Below are 17265 nucleotides of genomic sequence, written 5' to 3'. Positions count from 1 at the left end.
CCATTGAGCACGTCTGGGACCTGTTGGATCGGAGGGTGAGGGCTAGGGCCATTCCCTCAAGAAATGTCCAGGAACTTGCAGGTGCCTTTGTTAGTCACATGTCTGTGGAACTTGTTGAGTTTATGTCTCAGTTGTTGAATCTTATGTTCAAACAAATATTTACACATGTTAAGTTTGCTGAAAATAAACGCAGTTGACAGTGAGGACGTTTCTTTTTACTGAGTTTATTAACATACAGTATGCAATCAATGCAGATTTGCCACCAATGCTCCTTATAGGACACATCACTGCACTTTAAACTCCTCTGTAAACTGGTCATCTCTGTATACCCGTCGCAAGACCACTGGTTGATGCTTATTTATAAAACCCTCTTAGGCCTCACTCCCCCCTATCTGTGATATCTACTGTAGCCCTCTTCCTCCACATACAACACCCATTCTGTCAGTCACATTCTGTTAAAGGTGTAATGAGTATGATGGGAGACAGAGTGCTGGTTTCAAGCGCAGGGCACAGCAGGTGTTTATTTAATAAAGGATGACAGGAGAAGGCAGGTATCATGATCCAGGGACAGGCAACAGGTAACAGTACAGGCAGGGGGAAAGGCTAATAACATAGTCTGGGAAATCAGGCAAGAGGTTGATGACAGGAAATCTGATAGGCAAAAGTATAGGCAGGGAATAGGCAAAAAAAAACGTTTTTAGTGAGGACAGCCAAAAACTACAACACACGGGAGGACTAATATGGACATAAACACCGCTCCGACTAGAATGTGGACAAAAATAAACAATATCTCACAATGATGGGGTGCAATGAACTGAACTAAATAGTGTGTGTAAATGACATACAGGTGTGTGAACAGGTGATCAGAATTCAGGTGATTGGGATCTGGAGACTGAGCTGCGTTCAGGGGATCTATGTGTTTGGGAGTGTGAGCTGGAAAGTGAGCTGCGTTCAGGGGATCTATGTGTTTGAGAGTGTGAGATGGAAGCAGACATTACAAAAGGTCCCCAAAGCACACACATCCCTGGGTCGCTCGTCTTTTCAGTTCACTGCAGCTAGTGACTGGAACGAGCTGCAACAAACACTCAAACTGGACAGTTTTATCTCAATCTCTTCATTTAAAGACTCAATCATGGACACTCTTACTGACAGTTGTGGCTGCTTTGTATGATGAATTGTTGTCTCTACCTTCTTGCCCTTTGTGCTGTCGTCTATGCCCAATAATGTTTGTACCATGGTTTGTGCTGCTACCATGTTGTGCTGCTGCCATGATGTGTTGCTACCATGTTGTTGTCATGTTGTGTTGCTACCATGCTGTGTTGTCATGTGTTGCTGCCTAGCTATGTTGTTGTCTTAGGTCTCTCTATATGTAGTGTTGTGTTGTATCTCTTGTTGTGATGTGTGTTTTGTCATATATATATATATATATATATACCTATTTATTCAAAAAAATGTTTTTATCCCAGCCCCCGTAATAAGAATTTGTTCTTAACTGACTTGCCTAGTTAAATAAAGGTTAAATACAACAAAAACAACAATCCTAATTTTGTATTTCTTAGTCATTTAGAAACAACAACAAAAATATCTTTGAAAATGTGGAGTAGGTCGTGTAGATTGACAGGAAAAAATATTTAATTGAATAAATGTTTTGTATTAATTTTAAGGAAGCAAAATGTGAAGATTGTGCAATGGGTGTGTAGACTTTCACTTGCAACTATACAGTGGGGAGAACAAGTATTTGATACACTGCCGATTTTGCAGGTTTTCCTACTTACAAAGCATGTAGAGGTCTGTAATTTTTATCATAGGTACACTTCAACTGTGAGAGACGGAATCTAAAACAAAAATCCAGAAAATCACATTGTATGATTTTTAAGTATTTAATTTGCATTTTATTGCATGACATAAGTATTTGATCACCTACCAACCAGTAAGAATTCCGGCTCTCACAGACCTGTTAGTTTTTCTTTAAGAAGCCCTCCTGTTCTCCACTCATTACCTGTATTAACTGCACCTGTTTGAACTCGTTACCTGTATAAAAGACACCTGTCCACACACTCAATCAAACAGACTCCAACCTCTCCACAATGGCCAAGACCAGAGAGCTGTGTAAGGACATCAGGGATAAATTGTAGACCTGTACAAGGCTGGGATGGGCTACAGGACGATAGCCAAGCAGCTTGGTGAGAAGGCAACAACTGTTGGCACAATTATTAGAAAATGGAAGAAGTTCAAGATGACGGTCAATCACCCTCGGTCTGGGGCTCCATGCAAGATCTCACCTCGTGGGGCATCAATGATCATGAGGAATGTGAGGGATCAGCCCAGAACTACACGGCAGGACCTGGTCAATGACCTGAAGAGAGCTGGGACCACAGTCTCAAAGAAAACCATTAGTAACACACTACGCCGTCATGGATTAAAATCCTGCAGCGCACGCAAGGTCCCCCTGCTCAAGCCAGCGCATGTCTAGGCCCGTCTGAAGTTTGCCAATGACCATCTGGATGATCCAGAGGAGGAATGGGAGAAGGTCATGTGGTCTGATGAGACAAAAATAGAGCTTTTTGCTCTAAACTCCACTCGCCGTGTTTGGAGGAATAGAAGGATGAGTACAACCCCAAGAACACCATCCCAACCGTGAAGCATGGAGGTGGAAACATCATTCTTTGGGGATGCTTTTCTGCAAAGGGGACAGGACGACTGCACCGTATTGAGGGGAGGATGGATGGGGCCATGTATCGCGAGATCTTGACCAACAACCTCCTTCCCTCAGTAAGAGCATTGAAGATGGGTCGTGGCTGGGTCTTCCAGCATGACAACGACCCGAAACACACAGCCAGGGCAACTAAGGAGTGGCTCCGTAAGAAGCATCTCAAGGTCCTGGAGTGGCCTAGCCAGTCTCCAGACCTGAACCCAATAGAAAATCTTTGGAGGGAGCCGAAAGTCCGTATTGCCCAGCGACAGCCCCGAAACCTGAAGGATCTGGAGAAGGTCTGTATGGAGGAGTGGGCCAAAATCCCTGCTGCAGTGTGTGCAAACCTGGTCAAGAACTACAGGAAACGTATGATCTCTGTAATTGCAAACTAAGGTTTCTGTACCAAATATTCAGTTCTGCTTTTCTGATGTATCAAATACTTATGTCATGCAATAAAATGCAAATTAATTACTTAAAAATCATACAATGTGATTTTCTGGATTTTTGTTTTAGATTCCTTCTCTCACAGTTGAAGTGTACCTATGATAAAAATTACAGACCTCTACATGCTTTGTAAGTAGGAAAACCTGCAAAATTGTCAGTGTATCAAATACTTGTTCTCCCCACTGTATGTATTATTGTTTCAAATTAAGAGGTCTTGGCTAATATGACAAACCGTTATAAAACATAATTGAATAACAGATTAGTGACTCATCCTATATGGAACTTTTAATAATAACTTTGAATTAGTCTAATTACCGGTAAACAGCAGTTTGATTTGATACAGAGCAGTGATTTTAAAGCTTATATCTATATTTTGAGCTAAGTGTAGTAGTTTTGAATATACAGTATATCTTTATAGAGTCAAAACTTACATCTGCAATTAAACATATTAGAAAAAAAACTTTAATAATATTTCTTGTCTAAAAGGACAATTAGACATACGTATGTATGCACATTTCACTCTGATTCTGATATTCAACTAGAGGGATAATATAAGATCAGTCATTCAAATATCGCATATAATTCAAAATGAATCATTCTCAGTTATATTATTGTCTCTATCTAACGTAGACGAGGTACATCTGACTAATACACATCTCTCACACTGTATGAACGCCTCTGTGCTGTTAAAAATAGGACTATCCAAACAATGCATTCATACTCCTTAGCTAGCATAATATAACCTCCCAGGATGGAGTCACGAGTTCCCATCTATGCTATAGTTACAAATTGTGCAAAAAACATATAGCATGCAAACAACACTACACAAAACAACACTGTAGAAAATCTAATAGGCCTAATGGTGGTGTCTTAAAAATATCCATATTAGGTATTTGAAGACATCCATGGTTGTCCATAATCCATAGCCATTTAAGCAGTAACGCGATAATCTGTCAACACTCAAAAACTGGAATTGTACAGTATGGAGTGCAATGACATAGAGGAAATTATATTCCGAAACTATAGATAGGCAAAAATAAGCCAAGCACCACAGGAATCCACATCCAACCAAGGAGCTGTTCTTTCCGGGCCAGCAGAAATGAAAATCAAATGCCTGTGAAGGCACTAGTCTCTGTCCTGTCTGCTAGCTCTCACTGCAAATTCCATGTGTCTGGGAGTGGTCCGTGGTTCTCAGTTTCTCTTCTGAGGAAATTATGCTTTGGTACCTTTTTACTGTAGTAGTCACGTGTTTGTCTTCATTGACAACAGTTTGACTGTTTCTTCTTTGATGTTGCATACACGTTGTTTGAATTACTGTTAATTTCTGAAACAAACAAATAAACTTGCATGAAAAAAGGCTCTTATGTGTTTCTTATGTTACTCATACAAGGGCCTGTCTGTAACCTAGTCAGGGTTAACATGGAGAGAGAAGTGATGTTATTAATGTTTGGCTTGCGAAAGTATTCACCCCTTGGTATTTTTCCTATTTTGTTGCCTTACAACCTGGAATATACTTTTTTTGGGGGGGTTGTATTATTTGATTTACAGAACATTCCTACCACTTTGAAGATGCAAAATATTTTTTATTGTGAAACAAACAAGAAATAAGACAAAAAAACAGAAAACTTGAGCGTGCATAACTATTCACCTCACCAAAGTCAATACTTTGTAGAGCCACCTTTTGCAGCAATTACAGCTGCAAGTCTAATGGGTATGTCTCTACAAGCTTGGCACCTCTACCCACTGGGATTTTTGCCCATTCTTCAAGGCAAAACTGCTCCAGCTCTTTCAAGTTGGATGGGTTTCGCTGGTGTACAGCAACCTTTAAGTCATACCACAGATTCTCAATTGGATTGAGGTCTGGGCTTTGACTAGGCCATTCCAAGACATTTAAATGTTTTCCCTTAAACCACTCGAGTGTTGCTTTAGCAGTATGTTTAGGTTCATTGTCCTGCTGGAAGGTGAACCTCCGTCCCGGTCTCAAATCTCTGGATGACTGAAACAGGTTTCCCTCAAGAATTTCCCTGTATTTAGCGCGCTCCATCATTCCTTTAATTCTGACCAGTTTCCCAGTCCCTGCCAAAGAAAAACATCCCCCACAGCATGATGCTGCTACCACCATGCTTCACTGTGGGGATGATGTTCTCGGGTGATGAGAGGTGTTGGGTTTGAGCCAGACATAGCGTTTTCCTTGATGGCCAAAAAGCTCCATTTTAGTCTCATCTGACCAGAGTACCTTTTTCCATATGTTTGGGGAGTCTCCCACATGCCTTTTGGTGAACACCAAACGTGTTTGCTTATTTTTTCTTTAAGCAAAGGCTTTTTTTCTGGCCGCTCTTCAGTAAAGCCCAGCTCTGTGGAGTGTACGGCTTAAAGTGGTCCTATGGACTGTCACGGTCGTCTTGAGGTGAATGAATGGACCAAGGCGCAGCGTGATATGAATACATCTTCTTTTATTTTACGACGAAGATGAACACCTTTAGGCTAGTGCGGGGAACAACAACAGGGCACACTGGACTCTCGATGCGCACTATAGGCCTGGTGCGTGGTACCGGAACTGGAGGTACCGGGCTGAGGGCACGCACCTCAGGGCGAGTGCGGGGAGAAGGAACAGTGCATACAGGGCTCTGGAGACGCACAGGTGGCTTAGTGCGTGGTGCCGGAACTGGAGGCACCGGGCCGAAGACACACACCACAGGAAGAGTGCGTGGAGGAGGAACTGGGCTCTGGAGACGCACAGGAAGCCTGGTGCGTGGTGTAGGCACTGGTGGTACTGGGCTGGAGCGGGGAGGTGGCGCCGGAAATACCGGACCGTGCAGGCGTACTGGCTCCCTTGAGCATTGAGCCTGCCCAACCTTACCTGGTTGAATACTCCCCGTCGCCCGACCAGTGCGGGGAGGTGGAATAACCCGCACCGGGCTATGTAGGCGAACCGGGGACACCATGCGTAAGGCTGGTGCCATGTAAGCCGGCCCGAGGAGACGCACTGGTGGCCAGATATGTAGAGCCGGCTTCATGGCACTTGGCTCAATGCTCAATCTAGCCCTACCAGTGCGGGGAGGTGGAATAACCCGCACCGGGCTGTGCACACGTACAGGAGACACCGTGCGCTCTACTGCGTAACACGGTGTCTGCCCGTACTCTCGCTCTCCACGGTAAGTACAGGGAGTAGGCGCAGGTTTCCTACCTGACTTCGCCACTCTCCCTTTAAGCCCCCCCCCAATAAATTTTTGGGGTTTACTCACAGGCTTTTCGGGTTTCCAGCCACGTCTCCTTGCTGCCTCCTCAAACCACCGCTCCTGGGCTTTAGCTGCCTCCCTCTCTTCAATGGAGCGGCGATATGCCCCTGTCTGAGCCCAGGGTCCTTTTCCGTTCAATATTTCCTCCCATGTCCACGAGTCCTGGTTTCCTTGTTGCGCTCTCCCCCGTCGCTTGGTCCTAGGTTGGTGGGTGATTCTGTAACGGTGCTCTAGCTCTTCCTCCTCCTCGGACGAGGAGAGGAGAGAAGGATCGGTGGACCAATACGCAGCGTGATATAAATACATCTTCTTTTATTTTACGACGAAGATGAACACGAAACGAAACACTTATACAAACTATACAAAACAACAAACAACTGTGAAGCTACAAACGAAAGTGCACACACAAGCTACTTACGTTCAACATAGACAATCGCCCACAATCACCTAAAGCCTATGGCTGCCTTAAATATGGCTCCCAATCAGAGACAACAATAACCAGCTGTCTCTGATTGAGAACCAAACCAGGCAACCATAGACTTTCCTAGAACTCTCTCCTGAACACAACCCCATACACTATACAACACCCCCTAAACAATACACACACCCTAAACTAGACAAAACACACAAACTTCCCATGTCACACCCTGACCTAACTAAAATAATAAAGAAAACAAAGAATACTAAGGCCAGGGCGTGACATGGACAGATGCTCCAATCTCCGCTGTGGAGCTTTGCAGCTCCTTCAGGGTTATCTTTGGTCTCTTTGTTGCCTCTCTGATTTAATGCCCTCCTTGCCGTGAGATTTGGTCCGTGAGTTTTAGTGGGCGGCTCTCTCTTGGCAGGTTTGTTGTGGTGTCATATTCTTTCAATTTTTTAATAATGGATTTAATGGTGCTCTGTGGGATGTTCACAGTTTCTGATATTTTTTTATTACCTAACCCCGATCTGTACTTCTCCACAACTTTGTCCCTGACCTGTTTGGAGAGCTCCTTGGTCTTCATAGTGCCGCTTGCTTGGTGGTGCCCCTTGCTTAGTGGTGTTGCAGACTCTTTGGCCTTTCAGAACAGGTGTATGTATATATACTGAGATCATGTGACACTTAGATTGCACACGGGTGGACTTTATTTAACTAATTATGTGACTTCTGAAGGTAATTGGTTGCACCAGATCTTATTTAGAGGCTTCATAGCAAAGGCGTGAATACATATGTACGCACCACTTTTCCGTTTCTTATTTTTAAGTTTATTTTATTTCACTTCAACAATTTTGACTGTTTTGTGTATGTTCATTACATGACATCCAAATAAAAATCTATTTAAATTACAGGTTGTAATGCAACAACATAGGAAAAACACCAAGGGGATGAATACTTTTGCAAGGCACTGTAACGCTTGTTTCCATATTTTAACAGTGTACAGCTGTATACTCACTGATAACGTCCCCAATGTGCCTTGATCCACTCTTCTCTAGCTCTGCCAGAACGTTGGCCTCAAATGCCAATGATGCAATACGGAAGAAAAACTCCCTCACATTTTCCCCTACAACAAAACAGGAGGAGAAAAACATGAAGACACATTTGTTCCTCAGATGTTTAAACAATTAGTTTATGATAATTGATAATACCGCCTTACAAACAAGTAGGCTGCATCCTATCATATTGCTACCAATCTCAACATTGATTTGATGTATTAGCCCACCCACCAGTCAATGATGACAAGGCCCAATATTCTGCTTTGATTTCCTCAGCCAGTTCGATGGCATCCTGTTCAATCTGAGAGTACTGAGCAGGAGACTGAGGAAATAGCATAGAGAAGAGGAAAATACAAACCCAATAGAAAAAAAAACATACCGTATTCCATGCATTTTATACAGAAGCTTTTTCAATATCTTAGTATCCAGTATATAGTCTGAACTTTGACTTCTGGAAAAATGCATTCCTGTGGTACGGTGTTTAATAAGACATGGATACTTGATGCCGTTGGCCTTTATCCAAATAATCCATATTTGACCTTCCCTAAAGCAACAACATACCACTGGAACAGAGGTGAATACTGGAACAGTGGTTAAGAAGTGGCTAAGTTGTATCCTCATCATGAAGTATGATCTTGAAATGGAGAGACTAAAACGGATCAATTGTGCCTCTGAAGAATGTATATCAAAAGAGTAAACACATACACTTAGGTCTTTCTTTGTGCCCACCAGGAAAAGCTGGACATTGGTAGGATCATTCTCCTTCAAGGCATCTTCAAGCCACTGCCTGTGAATAAACACAGTGACATTCAAATATGTTAAATAGAGTTTACAGAGCACACGTGCAGCTGAAATGCACATCCATAGTCATGTCAGGTGATTCTAATGTATTTTACCTTGCATGGCCCAAAGATGCCACATCATTTACATCGAACACAATAACAATAGCTGGAAAACAAAATTAACTTCATTAGTAAACTCAAACATCATCACATCTGTCCCTAAGAACATGGCAACATGTTATAGGTCATAATGAATGATATGGAAACATAAAAACAGTTCAAAAGAGAAACCCCCCTTACTCTGAGCTCCCCTGTAGTATGTGGAAGCAATACACTTGAACCTCTCCTGCCCCGCAGTGTCCCACCTGTAGAGGAGAAAGATATTGGTGAGTGAAGGGACACAGGTTATTAATACTGGGGATTAATACTGTAGAACACACCAGTAGAAAGAGACTCACAACTGTAAGCTGAAAGGCACCCCCAACACTTCAAACCGCTCCATCTCAAAGTCAACGCCAATAGTCGCCTTGTAGTTCTTGTCAAATGCATCCTTGCAAAACCTAATGATAAAAGCGTGAAATATTAGGAAAATTGTCTGACAATCTGTACTTACAAACAACCTAGAAAAAATACAACCTACGGTATTCAAGTTTGCTGTACGCTGTGCATTCCATCTGGTTATTGATTCACCAAAACTGCCCAGTTGACTCATACTGCAATCAAGTACTACGCATCAGCAGTATCCAAGCTTTGCTTACCTATTAATCAGACATGTTTTTCCCACAGCCAGGTCACCAACCACTATGACCTTAGCAATTCTAAACCTACTGGAGGAGAAGGAGACACAGACAGAGAGACAATCAAAGATCCCAATGAGACACAACATACCACCCTCATAATGTCATAAGCATTATATAAAATATATTATATAAACCTGTCTATCTTGAACATGAAAAGGTTTTGTGGCCTACCCACCCTACTGTGCCAGTGCGTTGCTCCTGGCAGGCAGTCTTCACTTTGGAGTTGAACTCATCTTTAGTGTGCACAGCAGCCTTCTTACTGTAAAACTAGATTAGAACATAATGAAAACAGCTTTATGAGATTGGTGGCTTGGTAACACTTTACTTGACACCCAGTGTCATAGCACATTATGACACGACCATAACCATGTCATAATGTGTCATAACAGCTGACATAACTTGTCATAACATAGTCATAACACTGTCATGACCCATATATTTACATCTGTTGTGACATATGTTGCATTATTTTATGGCTGGTTATGACACCTACATAAGAGTGTCAAAACTCACATTTATTTAAATTCGTTTTTGCCATGCCAAGACATTTCCATTCGTTTGAAAGGTTGTTTCTGCAGCCATAACAGGTTAAATCCTTTGTTTTGTTGATGTTGTAATGAATTCTTGTGTCAAGTAAAGTGTTACCGGTGGCTTTGCAAGCTTGAACACATTCAAATTATTGTTTTGACTGCTAGCATGTAAGATGCTTACCTGAGGAAGCTGGGCAATGATGCGGTCCCTTCGAACAGGAGGCAGCACACTCATGGATGGCACTCGGACAGACATTAGGCCAAGATAACAGTGATCAGAGAGACCTAGAGGGTAAAAAACAAATAAGGAAAGAGAGATTTAGGTTTTATTAACATGAAAATTACGAGCAAGAGTAGCCTATGCCACGTGGTATGACAAGCCACTACATGATTAGCCTATGAGTCAGCAGCCAGTAACTCCTACATTCTGGAGATGATCCACTAATCTCTATTTTAATCCTATTGTTCTGTGCACAAAGACAAATATTTACTGGAATCTGTTTACAACAATATAGCTAATTCATATTGAAACGAGAATAGATTGTAAAAAATAGTCTTGCTGCTTTTTATAATTGTAATCATGCTCTTCAAGAACCAAAACACGGGGACACATTGAAACATGACCTCCCAAGATGGTTAAACAAAACCGAAGTTTTGTCTACAAATGCAAAATAAAAAAGGTGCTAACTGGAACAGAGTCCAAACTGGGATGTCACTGGACTTACATACCTTGTAACGGGACGGGATGGAGTTCTTTCGTCACGGAGCAGTAACCGTCTTTCAGTCAATAAAAACAATGCTTTGACTTTTAGTTTGGTTTCTAGATTTGAGGATTTCACATAAATTAACCCTAATCTTTCTAAAACACTCACCGTATTTGCTTACACTAAATAGACTCGATCTACGGAAGTGAGCGGGGAAAAACGTAGTCTGCAAATTATTTTGTTTTTTAGGCGGACCACTGACTCTGACTCACCTCCAGGTTCTCGTTGGAATTTGGGAAGTATGTTCAGCACGGGTCGAGTCCCCCTGGCGGCAGATATCATTGGACACAGTGTAGCACAAACATGCATTTTTTTGCAACATTGTTTATTGTACAGAATCATGTAGGCTACAATCCAACATTATAGTCATTGGCACCATACTCCGATGATAGAACGCTGGGTTTTCTGACCTTTGATATTTACTGTAGACCTACGTTGCTTTGCCACTTTTTCTATATTCTATGCTCATCGACACTTCCTGTCTCGTGGATACAGGGAGGTGACGGGTGTCTTACCAGTAGTAGCCAATGGAAAATTACAATTAGGCAGGGATTTAACTCCAAATCTTGCAAAATGCAGTACATTTAGTTTTGAAGCTTCATTATTGGAGGTGGAATATTCGTCTTGCATTTGCACCAGCATTCATAAACTATTTAGTTCAGCCTTTCTTAAAGTGGGTCGCGACGAGTGAGAGTAAATGTATAATTATTTCATTAATTACTGGAATTGATTTAGCCAAGTGCATCTGCGCTCTCTGCTTACGCAGTGGTCTTTGATCACTTTGGCAGATGCGCGAGTGTGCTTCGCGGTTTACCGGATCTTTTTTCTGCCGTTTTGTTGAAGATCACTCCGCGACACACACGATGCAGCGCTGTGGTTCAGCAGCAGATGATGCGCTGTCTGCCATCGACTTGTCATTCCCACTCGCCATCACTCGCCGCTGTCATCAAATGGACTCATGCTAGCTACAAGTTCTGATTTACTGAGCTCAATTGTCATGAAACGCATATACAGCGATTAATTTCTCTCTCTTTCATACAAACGTATAACGAAGAGCGCCCACAATGTGTTGTGTGTGGAAGGGCTAAGGAATGAGTCTCTTAACGAACAAATTAATAAAACGACACGTCTTGACCATACATCCACAGCATGATGGTAAACTCTGGGAGTTATTTCAAAACGGCATAATGCTTCAGGAAACAGTGCTTCGACAGTTGAAAAGTAAGTTAGCTAGTAAGCCATTGCTGTCATTTTATAACAGGTGATGGATGATAAGCAGAAATAAGGGAGTACTAACTAACTCTCATAGTAGTAGATGTGAGTTTCTCTTTCAAACAATCCGCTGGCCTTGTACACAGCTAATAGCCAACATTCGCCAAAGCAAGCTAGCTACTGATAGTGTAACCCTAGTAACGGTACAGATGAAGATGAAAAATGATAAGGCCAGTACATCTTACTGTATAAATTATTGTTGAAAACTACTCTAGGTTGGAACTGTTGCTGTTAAAATACAATAATAATTGTTATTCTTAACTGGAATTAACTGATTGAAGCAAAATGCAAACACACAGTTCTGGGTTGCTCATCTACAGCGGGAAGCAGTCTCCTGCCTGACTGAGAAAGCAGTATATATATATATATATGTTCTGGGCCAGTTTGGCACCACATATAGTTGAAGTCGGAAGTTTACATACACTTAGCTTGGTCGCAAATGGGTCTTCCAAATGGACAATGACCCCAAGCATACATCCAAAGTTGTGGAAAAATGGCTTAAGGACAACAGAGTCAAGGTATTTGTGGTGGCCATCTCAAAGCCCTGACCTCAATCCCATAGAAAATGTGTGGGCGGAACTGAAAAAGCATGTGCGAGCAAGGAGGCCTACAAACCTGACTCAGTTACACCAGCTCTTGTCAGGAGGAATGGGCCAAACTTCACCCAACTTATTGTGGGAAGCTTGTGGAAGGCGACCCGAAACGTTTGAAAAATTTAACAATTTAAAGGCAATGCTACCAAATACTAATTGAGTGTATGTAAACTTCTGGGAATGTGATGAAAAAAATAAAAGCTGAAATAAATCATTCTCTCTAATATTATTCTGACATTTCACATTCTTAAAATAAAGTGGTGATCCTAATTGACCTAAGACAGGGCATTTTTACTAGGATTAAATGTCAGGAATTGTGAAAAACTGAGTTTAAATGTATTTGGCTAAGGTGTATGTAAACTTCCGACTACAACTGTACATGTGCGAGTCAGGGTTCTCTTAAAAAACAAGTACAGAAACAGTTTCAAGGCTGAGCATAACCTCAGTGTTGCACTGTCAAAAACAGAGCCCAGAATAGACATGCTCTCATTAGGACTGTGTGGGGGTTTTCTGGTCTACATCTGTGTGATGTGATCAATCAGTTTATTCCAGTTCAGAATAAAAAACATGTATTGTATTTTAACAGAAACAGTTCCAACCTAGACTTTCTTTCAACAATAATTTATACAGGCCTGAACATTTTGTCTGTACTGTTACTTAGGGTTGCACTATCAAAAACTGAGCCTGTGTGTGTGTGTTCTGTTTTTCATCTGTGTGATGTGATCAATCCATTTATTCCAGTTCAGAATGAAAATGATTTATTGTATTTTAACAGCAACAATTCCAACCTAGACAGATATGTAAGAGTGTTTTTATGGAGGAAAATAAACATTTATAGATATTTATATGGATATTTAATTTCATTGTTGTTTGTTTTTGACTATATTGCATTTGTTTTTGGCATACGGGCAATGAAATGTAGCACTATTTATGTATAGTTGCATATTTTCTTTAACTTGGGTCCCAGGAAAACACAGAATTTCTCATTTGGGTCCCAGGCTGAAAAAGTTTTAGAACCCCTGCTTTAGTTCATACAAAACAGCTCTAGAGGGCAGCATAGATCCATGAAATATTTTATCTTTATGAATGGGACTATAATTCAAAACAGTTTGGCAACGTATTCCTTCCTTAACAAATTGTTAAACAGATCATGAAGTTGCATTCAACAAAGAAATGGCTTTTACAAAGTTTTAATAAGGCACATAAAATAAACAATTAAAAATAGAGATGTCATCTTCGAGTCACTCAATTGCTTTATAATGTATTATATCTTAAGCTATATTAGACTTTTTACAGTAAGTAACCATAAGGCATGTTCTGTAAATGTTCACGGCCTACCATTACATTTCGATATCTGTTTGGTTGTATTCTGCAATGTTTTTATTTTTTTAACTATTTGGCAAAAGCCCATATAGCTCTTCAAAAAATGTTTTTAAATTGTATTTATTTAACCGTTATTTAACTAGGCGAGTCAGTTAAGAACAAATTCTTATTTACAAAGACGGCCTACCCTGGCCAAACCCTAGCCCGGACGAAGCTGGGCCAAATGTGCGCCACCCTATGGGACTCCCAATCACGCCCAGCTGTCATACAGCCTGGAATCGAACCAGGGTCTGTAGTGACACCTCTAGCACTGAGATGCAGTTCCTTAGACCGCTGCGCCATGAGCCCCAAAAACAACCAAACAAGGCACTAACCATGTATTGTACACAGTTGTTCTACATATATTTCTGTCCACATCATTCAGTCCAGCCAGCCCAGAGTCACATCTATACAGTGTTTGGGAGTAGTGAACTAACTATACTGAACAAAAATATAAATGCAAGATGCAACAATTTCAAAGATTTTACTGAGTTACAGTTCATATAAAGAAATCAGTCAATTGAAATAAATAAATTACAGATACCTTCAAAATTCAGAAGGCACTCGCACATTTAAGTTATATTTGTTGCAGGTGCATGGTAACAATTGAATAACATGAGAGAAAAAATAAGAAACCTGCACACTGCTCTTGCTAGTATCACTGCTCTTTATTAAGCCTTACGGATCAGCTTCATCAGAACTTTTGTGAGTGTTTTTAATTTGCACCCTTATGTAGACATTGCTCCACCCACATCCGTTCAATGCATACCTTAAAAAAAGGCATGTCAATGGTACTCTGGATCTCGTCACAGTATTTCTGTGCATTCAAATTGCAATCGATAAAATGTAATTGTGTTCGTTGTCTGTAGCTTATGCCTGCACATACCAAAACCCCACCGGCACCTTGGGGCACTCTGTTCACCATATTGACATTAGCAAACCGCTCGCCCACATGGACATACTGCCAAATTCTCTAAAACAAAGTTGGAGTTGGCTTATGGTAGAGAAATGCACATTATATTCTCTGGCAACAGCCCTGGTGGACATTCCTGCAGTCAGCAAGCCAATTGCACGCTCCCTGAAAACTTGAGACATCTGTGGCATTGTTTTTTGTGACAAAGCTGCACATTTTAGAGTGGCCTTTTATTGTCCCCAGCACAAGGTGCACCTGTGTAATGATCATGCTGTTTAATCAGCTTCTTGATAGGCCACACCTGACAGCTGGATGTATTATCTTGACAAAGGAGAAATGCTTGTTAACAGGGATGTAATCAAATTTGTGCACAAAATGAGAGAAATAAGCTTTTTGTTTATATGGAACATTTCTGGGATCTTTTATTTAAGCTCATGAAACATGGGAGCAACACATGTTGCGTTTACATTTTTGTTTAGTGTACATGTAGTTCAACTTGTAATTTAACTACATTTTGCAGCAGCTTGGTGGTAGCTGAACTAAATTCAAATCTATGTAGTGTTTTCAGTAGTTAAATTACGAGTTGAACTAAATTCCAATCTATGTAGTGTTTTCAGTAGTTAAATTACGAGTTGACCTAAATTCAAATCTATGTAGTGTTTTCAGTAGTTTCTAACTTTTTTGCCATGTAGCGGTGCAGCTACAGTTGAAGTCGGAAGTTTACATACACTTAGGTTGGAGTCATTAAAACTCGTTTTTCAACCACTCCACAAATTTCTTGTTAACAAACTATAGTTTTGGCAAGTCAGTTAAGACATCTACTTTGTGCATGACACAAGTAATTTTTCAACAATTGTTTACAGACAGATTATTTCACTTATAATTCACTGTATCACAATTCCAGTGGGTCAGAAGTTAACATACACTAAGTTGACTGTGCCTTTAAACAGCTTGGAAAATTCCAGAAAATTATGTCATGGCTTTAGAAGCTTCTGATAGGCTAATTTACATAATTTGAGTCAATTGGAGGTGTACCTGTGGATGTATTTCAATGCCTATCTTCAAACTCAGTGCCTCTTTGCTTGACATCATGGGAAAATCAAAAGAAATCAACCAAGACCTCAGAAAAAAAATTGTAGACCTTCACAAGTCTGGTTCATCCTTGGGAGCAATTTCCAAACGCATTAAGGTACCACGTTCATTTGTACAAACAATAGTACGCAAGTATAAACACCATGGGACCACGCAGCCTTCATACCGATCAGGAAGGAGACGCATTCTGTCTCCTAGAGATGAACGTACTTGGGTGAGAAAAGTGCAAATCAATCCCAGAACAACAGCAAAGGACCTTGTGAAGATGCTGGAGGAAACAGGTACAAAAGTATCTAAATCCACAGTAAAACGAGTCCTATATCGACATAACCTGAAAGGCCGCTCAGCAAGGAAGAAGCCACTGCTCCAAAACCGCCATACAAAAGCCAGATTACGGTTTGCAACTGCACATGGGGACAAAGATCGTACTTTTTGGAGAAATGTCTGATGAACCAAAAATAGAACTGTTTGGCCATAATGACCATCGTTGTGTTTGGAGGAAAAAGGGGGAGGCTTGCAAGCCGAAGAACACCATCCCAACCGTGAAGCACGGGGGTGGCAGCATCATGTTGTGGGGGTGCTTTGCTGCAGGAGGGACTGGTGCACTTCACAAAATAGATGGCATCATGAGAAAGGACAAAGATGTGGATATATTGAAGCAACATCTCAAGACATCAGTCACTAAGTTAAAGCTTGGTCGCAAATGGGTATTCCAAATGGACAATGACCCCAAGCATACTTCCAAAGTTGTGGGAAAATGCCTTAAGGACAACAAAGTCAAGGTTTTGGAGTGGCCATCACAAAGCCCTGACCTCAATCCTATAGACAATTTGTGGGCAGAACTGAAAAAGCGTGTGCGAGTAAGGAGGCCTACAAACCTGACTCAGTTACACCAGCTCTGTCAGGAGGAATGGGTCAAAATTCACCAAACTTATTGTGGGAAGCTTGTGGAAGGCTACCCGAAACGTTTGACCCAAGTTAAACAATTTAAAGGCAATGCTACCAAATACTAATTGAGTGTATGTAAACTTCTGACCCACTGGGGATGTGATGAAAGAAATAAAAGCTGAAATAAATAATTCTCTCTAATATTATTCTGACATTTCACATTCTTAAAATAAAGTGGTGATCCTAACTGACCTAAGACAGGGCATTTTTACTAGGATTAAATGTCAGGAATTGTGAAAAACTGAGTTTAAATGTATTTGGCTAAGGTGTATGTAAACTTCCGACTTCAACTGTAACTACTGGAACTACACACTACTTTTATTTGCAAAAATATAAGATTGTCTACTTCACCAATCAT

At 41.0% G+C, this 17265-nt stretch overlaps 1 protein-coding gene across 3 annotated transcripts; it reads right to left on the bottom strand.

The window, feature by feature from the left end:
* Nucleotides 1-3583: 3583 nt before the first annotated feature.
* On the bottom strand, nucleotides 3584-11407 carry LOC139548789 (ras-related protein Rab-34-like). Of its 3 annotated transcripts, none has more exons than XM_071358643.1 (11): nucleotides 10940-11407; nucleotides 10145-10248; nucleotides 9609-9700; nucleotides 9392-9457; nucleotides 9092-9193; nucleotides 8934-8998; nucleotides 8748-8799; nucleotides 8557-8638; nucleotides 8083-8173; nucleotides 7812-7919; nucleotides 3584-4463 (listed from the first exon to the last, which is right to left on the bottom strand). In XM_071358643.1, exons 1-11 carry the CDS (start codon nucleotides 11067-11069, stop codon nucleotides 4396-4398), a joined length of 960 nt encoding a protein of 319 aa, XP_071214744.1. In that variant the 5' UTR covers nucleotides 11070-11407; the 3' UTR covers nucleotides 3584-4395. The 3 variants fall into 3 exon arrangements, with proteins under 3 accessions (XP_071214744.1, XP_071214743.1, XP_071214745.1); XM_071358642.1 differs by having other exon boundaries at nucleotides 9392-9460; nucleotides 10940-11176; XM_071358644.1 differs by lacking the exon at nucleotides 10940-11407 and adding an exon at nucleotides 10693-10829 and having other exon boundaries at nucleotides 9392-9460.
* Nucleotides 11408-17265: the final 5858 nt, after the last annotated feature.

This window comes from Salvelinus alpinus, chromosome 22 (assembly GCF_045679555.1).
Source record: "Salvelinus alpinus chromosome 22, SLU_Salpinus.1, whole genome shotgun sequence".
NCBI classification, from domain to species: domain Eukaryota; kingdom Metazoa; phylum Chordata; class Actinopteri; order Salmoniformes; family Salmonidae; genus Salvelinus; species Salvelinus alpinus.
This window is presented reverse-complemented; position numbering and strand designations above follow the sequence as displayed.